This window comes from Rhodamnia argentea, chromosome 11, assembly GCF_020921035.1.
Source record: "Rhodamnia argentea isolate NSW1041297 chromosome 11, ASM2092103v1, whole genome shotgun sequence".
In the NCBI taxonomy this organism is placed as follows: Eukaryota; Viridiplantae; Streptophyta; class Magnoliopsida; order Myrtales; family Myrtaceae; genus Rhodamnia; species Rhodamnia argentea.
Window position 1 is genome coordinate 18,253,204 of NC_063160.1, and position 6,397 is coordinate 18,259,600.

Genomic DNA, 6,397 nt, shown 5'->3' on the forward strand with positions numbered 1-6,397 from the left:
CTTTCCTGTATTCTCCTTTGTTCTCATAAAAAGAAAGAGAAGAATCACTGCTCTTGGATGAGGTTGCGAGAGTGGGTGCTGGCAATTTGTATAATTTCCTTTTCTGAGAATATGCTGCTGGGTAAGTTCTGAATCGCCGCCGTTCTGTTGGAGGCCTCCACAAATGTTTCGAGACTGTAAAAAGAAGATGAAGGAATACTGCAATAGGACAGTGAGAAAATAAGAACTTATGGTACGTAGATGTTACAAGTTTTAGCTGCAATTTTCCCCATTATTAACTCATGTATCTCTGATAGACATCGTAAATTGTTATAGTGATGCCCCCTCTATGCATCTCTGATAGACATCATAAGTTGTTACAGTGATGCACTGTATTTAAAATTCTCGCACCAGGATTAAGGTGGAAGTTTCAGCTTACTAATCTACAGGAGCATCATGGACAGTTGTTTAAAGTAAGTATTTTGAAATATCTGCTGAGAAGGGAAGAATACTTGCATTAGGGAAGCTTTTCGGAGAAGCCATTTCACTCCTATGATATGAGCCACAGGTTTGACATCACAAAGTGCTGTGAACAACTTTAGAGAGAATAAGATGCTTTTGTACTTGTCTACGGACACAAATGTTAGACATTTTGAAGTCACCAGTAAAGTGAACAATCATGGGAAAGGGAGGAAACATAAGTTTGATACTGGAATGAAGGATTTGTTCCTTTAATATTCTTCCACTTTGGACGTAGCTCTTGCTTCCTTCTTCTCTACTACTCTTTCTGCAAGCCAGACAGAAATGGTTACGAAATTCCTGAAGGACATTTAACATTGACTTTGTCCTATAAAATGCTTTTCTTTGTATGTTTGCAGCAACGGGTAAGAGATAATTCCCTAATGTAACAAACAAATGAGCAGCACTCCTATGAAAAGCTCGAGGCAGTATGAGGCAGAGTGCAGATACTTGTATTCATTTTTCTCTGGTAACATTTCCTTAATCCAACTCCATAAAGAACCGGGTTTTGAATAGATGTGATAAAGTGTTAATTCATTTCCGGACTTTTCTTTTTGAGATTTCTGTCATCCTCATTTTGGATTGCTATTATGTTAGGAAACGGTGGAAGTGATGGACAGAAGCTTGTGGAGATATTTTCCCGGAGGTCGCAAGAGCTCAAGGCCATTTGCCAGACATACAGTGTTCTATATGGTCATGATCTTCTTAGGGTCATCACAAGCAATCAAAAGAGCAGTGCATTTACTGTGAGTCTAGCTGAAGGACCAAGTTCTTTCAATTATGCAGTATGATGCTATTTAGTTACTTTTTTGACAAATTTATCTTCCTTGTAAAGAAATTGGCTTATCTGCGCATGAGTGATCCTCAGAGCCGTGATGCTGAGATTCTGAGAAAATCACTTGGGGCAGGAAGCATCAGTCTGGGCACGCTGATTGAGATAACATGCACCCGTTCCTCATCAGAGCTGCATGACATTAAGCAGCAGTATCATTCTCGATATCAATCTGATCTTGAACGAGACATCTCCATGAAAGTCAGCGGCGGATTTAAGGAGGTGCATAACTATTTTGAAGCACCTATTGTAACTGACTAATCCTGCGTGCAACTTCCTGAATGTTCTAGTTCTTTTTTTCTAGATACTAGCTGCAATATGCAAGTCATGTCGCAACCATACCCACAAAGCGGACACAAGCCTGGCCTTTTGTGATGCTAAGACTCTGTATGAATCTGTGGAGAGTGGAAGGACCATTGATCAGAAGACCATCGTTTCACTTCTGAGCCAGCGAAACACATCTCAAGTTAAAGCCATTCTACTCTCCTACAAGCAGCTATATGGGCACGAATTCTCCAAGCTGATCAAGCAAAGCAAGTGTGGCCAATTCGGTCGAGATCTTCGCATAGTGATCAGATGCATTCAGAACCCCGAGAAGTTTTTCGCGAAACAGCTGAGGATGAGGAATGCCGATGCTAGAGAGATTCTTGTGCGAATCATCGTCACTCGCTCGGAAAAGGACATCAAAGACATAAACAGGGCCTTTTCGGCTAAAACGGGGAGCTCTCTCGAGTACCTTGTGAGAAGGGAATTTAACGGTGTCAAAGAGAAGGCCAATGAAACTGTGGCGGCCATCTTACTTGAGCTTATCAGGGGCTAAAATGTTAAATGTAAAACTTATCTGGGTAAATATCATAAGAATAGTACTGGGATCAAACGTGCTAATGAAATTTAGAACCCGGCTACTGGACTATTTCCTCAATCGTTGTGGTATCGAACTTAGCTGGGAATTATTTTAAGTGTTGATATGCAAATGAAGAATGCAAAGACAATGTGATGTGTTACAACATATCGGCTTCCTTAATTCTGGAGTAGCTTTTCCCTATTTTTTGTCTTTTTCTTTTGCTTGAAGTGGAATGGGTTCTCTTACGGGGAATAAAAGGGTCCTAACAACTGCTAGTTGTAAAAATGTTGTGCCAGACAAGAATTCGACGACTCTGTCAATTTGAAAAATGATAATGTTGGCAAAGTAGCTCATTTTAAACGGAAAGTAAACATCTTCAGGGGTATGTCTCATATGTAGTATAAAGAAAGCTTCCGAATTCGATGTCTACCTTCAGATTTACTAAAACTATAAATTCTTAAACGACAACTTTATGCATTTAATTGGGTTGTTTTCTATTAGTGGATAGCTACTTCCACAACAATTAGGAAAAATTCTAAATGAGCACGCTTAAATAAGGGCCTAAAGTACTCACATTTTCTCAAATAAGGTTTTGAAGTATACTTTATTTTAAATAAGAGCCCAAACTGTCTCATTATTTCAAAGAAGGGCCTAACCAAAGACATTTTCGTCATTTATCTTTTCCTTTTTCCCTTTTTTTTCTTTGTTGCAGCCAACGAGAGGGCTCGCCGACCATTAGCAAGGGTCACCTTGCCTAGGCCCTTGCCGGTGGCCGGACTTCTCCTCGGACCGGCCATCGGCACCAAAAAAAAATAAGAGAAAAAAAGGAAAAAAAAGGACAAAGGAAAAATAGAAAATTTATATAAAAATTGAATGACAAAAATACCCTTGATCAAACCTTTTTTGAAATAATGAGGATACCTCAGGCTCTTATTTACATAAATAAGCGCATTTCGGACTTTATTTAGAATTTTCTCAAACTACTATTGCACCCACGTTCTTTCTTTCGACCAAAAATAAGTACCCACATCTTTTCACTATTTGGTCATATTTTATAATCGACGAATTTAACAAAATCGACAAAGGATATTAAAGTAACTTGTGAGAAATTAAAGTATTTTGTGACACGATAATGCATCTCTTTTTTTTGTGCATGCGTGTGTTAAAATAGATGGAATTCATAATAATTACCTAAGTTTTATGGAGAAATTTTGAAGGATAAATTTTATATCTATCCTGCGTGAAAAAATATTTATATATTTGCCATTGAATGAGTGACATGTGTGCTTGAAATTAATTTTGTAATCGAATTTTTCCACATGTCAATTCCCAATAATGAGTGTGTAATTTTTTTTGCACACCGGTAATGGACCAAGTAAAAATTAATCTGTTTATACATAACTAGGAAAACATTTCCCTTTATCAATTGAACATGAGGTTAGACAAAAAGAGATCTAAAACCAGAATGCATATGCAACAAGGTTACTGCTTTTTCCACAGCCTGCATGGCTGGACCCAAAAATTTTCAGTAAAGGGCAATTTCGTCTCTTCAACTAAAATGCTGTCTACCCAAGCCATCTTGGTTGTGGAAATAGCCTCCCCAATGAAATAAAAACTAAAAACGACTAGCCTGAGAGAACTGGAGGTCCGACAGAGACAGAAGTGAGAATGAGCTTGGCACTTCTTCAAGGCTATTCTTCCGCGGAAGAAGAAGAAGTAGACGACCCAATTCACTTCCCCAACTCCTCCGAGGACGACGGCGACGACGAACGTCCCCGCCGTCCTTTCAGCGCCGGCTCTTCCCTCGTCGATGTGCCCAAGCCGTCGTCCAATTCGTCGGGTCTTCCTTCTGCTTTCGATGCCTTCTCCGAGGTAAACTAGCTTTCTATACCACCCCTAGTTTTTCTCTGTCTTGTTCGATTTGGTTTCGTGTTTGGAAAGAGTGATTTGTTTTGGGTTAGGGTTCTTGTTGGTTTCCCTGACAGTATGGAAGAGGACTAAAAATTGATCTTGTGATCTGTGGAATCCAAATTTATGCCACGCTTTTCTGGATGAGAACAACATAGCTGCAAGTTTTGATTTTTCCTTTGTGGCACAATCGTTTACAGTGTTCCCATTTTTGCATAGAGGGGGGCAACCCTGGGCTATTATCAATGAAATAAGCCGTTTTGAGTTTCTGTGTGGTTAATTTCCTGAGTTGCTGCATCTTGAGAGACTGAACTGAATAGGGGCTTAACTTTACACTCTGGGAGTTGGAATGTTGAGGTGATTTCTTCGACTGCAACTAGTTAATTCGATTTCGCAATGTTTGTGTTCTTTGGTGCTAATTGAATAATAGCACCATCAGTGTGCGGTAAGTCCTCTATGATTCGATCTCTAACTTTGAATTTGCTGGAAATTGGGGAATAGATACACTTGGCAATCGCATGGGACTTTTTCGAAAATACTAATAATATGGAAATTATAAGTCCCAGTTTGATGTGCTTAGCTTGATGGCCTTAACCGGCACAGGTCCATTTTATGGAATCTCAACAACTTTAGGAGTTTTGTGTATCCAATGTGGATGTTTTTAGTGGAATGGAGGTCTGAATTGTTCCACCATTGTTTCTGTTGTGGCTAATGGAGATTGTAGGACCGCCAGAGTTTCTTAATAATAGTGTGGAAGAGCAGCCTTCAGCAAAGGAGATCGAGCAGCAAAGGCATGGCAGGCGTAGGAGAAGTAGAGATAAGAAAGATACGCCTGTTGGTAAGACTGCAACTGAAAAATGCATCCTGAGGACAGATTTTTCTCACTTTTGATTACTCTATCATGTCCTACATGATTAAGATCATTTGTTGTGACTGTTGTTTGATTTGAGGAATTCAAATAACAGAGCAATTCTATCTATTAGCAGGAACAAAGCAACCCATCCCCTACTTTAATAAACTCTCCCCCCCCTCCTCCTCCCCTATTCTCTTCAAAAAAAAAAAAAAAAAAAGAGACCACCAAAAAAATAAAAAGGTAAAAAAGTCCTTCATTCCTCCTTTACGAGGAGGGCCTGAACCAATCACTGACACAGACACATATGTGCACAAGGTAAAGTAACATTCTTTGTTAGTTGCTTCAGTTTATTTTGGGACCCAAAGATACTTAAAGGGCCTTATTGATACACCTCAAGTGTTTCCTCTGATTGACACTCCTGTTAAGTAGAGATCTTTTGTGTGGATTATATTCAATGGTTCAAAGTCAATTGGCTACTGACACCCACACTCGTATGCACTAGCGAAAGTAACCCTTTTTCTGTTGTTTGTAGCTTAAGTTCCTGTCGAGGCCCTTCAATTGCTTTAACTTATAGTCGTGCTTGTTTCATAAGGAGAAAAGTTATATTTTAATTCTATTTTTGACTCTATAGGCAATTGAGAAAGCGTGAAAAGTAACCACTTACAAACAGCATTTGCATAAGTGTTGAAGATATGTACTCAGAGGAGCCAAAGTGTCGAAACCATGGTAATGCCATTGACCATGAGTTATTAGTTCCGCAGGTGCTGTTTTGGAGTCTAAACCCCAGCTGGTTGGCATTCATGAACGTGTAAGAAGTGATATCGAGGGTAGCCAACCTCCAACAGCGTCTGTTTCAACCATGGTGAAAGATGCTAAGCATGTGGCAACTGCAACAAATCCAAACGCAGAGGATGCTGCAGAACTATTGAGGTATATACGTTTCGACTTGCATTCCTTATGGACACACCTAAAGTAGTGAGCTCATTGGCACCTGTTTTGCAGATGTACTTGGTCCTTCACTGTTCTTTTCTGTCTGCAGAATGTGTTTGCAGTGTGGTGTACCCAAAACATACTCGAGTGCACGAGGGATGGTATGCCCGGTATGTGGAGATCGTCCTCCCACTGACCCAAACAAGGAGCCCAAGAAGAAGGGATCTGCCATAAAAGATAAGGAGAAGAGTAAGAGGATGAAGGGTCAGTCTTCTCACGCCACTTGGAAAAGCGAAACTGAGATGCAGCTCCGGCAGCAGTTTGATTAGCGAAAGAACCCGCCTGTTTTGTTAGTTTGCCTTTGACCATGTACGATACGGTTTGTGGTCGAAGTATAGTTGTATTTTTTAGAGATCTCATAGCTCCTCATCATTTAAGAGTTGTTATAATTATGACCGGGCAATGTAGTTGTGGACTTCGGTTAAGCGCTATCCGTAAATGTGCCTTGCAAAAAGATTTTCGTGACTTTGAT

The 6,397-nt window shown here is 39.9% G+C and overlaps 2 protein-coding genes across 3 annotated transcripts; both read left to right on the forward strand.

The window, feature by feature from the left end:
• The first annotated feature begins 117 nt into the window (after positions 1 to 117).
• On the forward strand, positions 118 to 2,252 carry LOC115747349 (annexin Gh1-like). Its single transcript, XM_030683485.2, has 4 exons — positions 118 to 967; positions 1,096 to 1,244; positions 1,334 to 1,552; positions 1,635 to 2,252. The coding sequence occupies exons 1-4, from the start codon at positions 895 to 897 to the stop codon at positions 2,148 to 2,150; spliced, it is 957 nt and encodes a 318-aa protein (XP_030539345.1). The 5' UTR covers positions 118 to 894; the 3' UTR covers positions 2,151 to 2,252.
• A 1,533-nt stretch (positions 2,253 to 3,785) lies between these two features.
• Positions 3,786 to 6,379, forward strand: LOC115747371. Of its 2 annotated transcripts, XR_004016115.2 has the most exons (5): positions 3,786 to 4,046; positions 4,800 to 4,920; positions 5,697 to 5,865; positions 5,975 to 6,281; positions 6,317 to 6,379. XR_004016115.2 is itself a non-coding variant. In XM_030683509.2 (4 exons), the coding sequence occupies exons 1-4, from the start codon at positions 3,843 to 3,845 to the stop codon at positions 6,192 to 6,194; spliced, it is 714 nt and encodes a 237-aa protein (XP_030539369.1). In that variant the 5' UTR covers positions 3,786 to 3,842; the 3' UTR covers positions 6,195 to 6,379. The 2 variants fall into 2 exon arrangements, 1 of the variants encoding a protein (XP_030539369.1); XM_030683509.2 differs by having other exon boundaries at positions 5,975 to 6,379.
• Positions 6,380 to 6,397: the final 18 nt, after the last annotated feature.

What these genes read in the sequence shown, in the direction of transcription:
- LOC115747349 (XM_030683485.2), top strand. Translation starts at nt 895, where the DNA reads ATGAGCAGCACTCCTATGAAAAGCTCGAGGCAGTATGAGGCAGAGTGC. An exon ending in CTTGTATTCATTTTTCTCTG is followed by an intron (nt 968 to 1,095) that starts GTAACATTTCCT and finishes CTATTATGTTAG; the next exon opens with GAAACGGTGGAAGTGATGGA. An exon ending in AAAAGAGCAGTGCATTTACT is followed by an intron (nt 1,245 to 1,333) that starts GTGAGTCTAGCT and finishes TTCCTTGTAAAG; the next exon opens with AAATTGGCTTATCTGCGCAT.
- LOC115747371 (XM_030683509.2), top strand. Translation starts at nt 3,843, where the DNA reads ATGAGCTTGGCACTTCTTCAAGGCTATTCTTCCGCGGAAGAAGAAGAA. An exon ending in CTTTCGATGCCTTCTCCGAG is followed by an intron (nt 4,047 to 4,799) that starts GTAAACTAGCTT and finishes TGGCTAATGGAG; the next exon opens with ATTGTAGGACCGCCAGAGTT. An exon ending in GATGCTGCAGAACTATTGAG is followed by an intron (nt 5,866 to 5,974) that starts GTATATACGTTT and finishes TTCTGTCTGCAG; the next exon opens with AATGTGTTTGCAGTGTGGTG.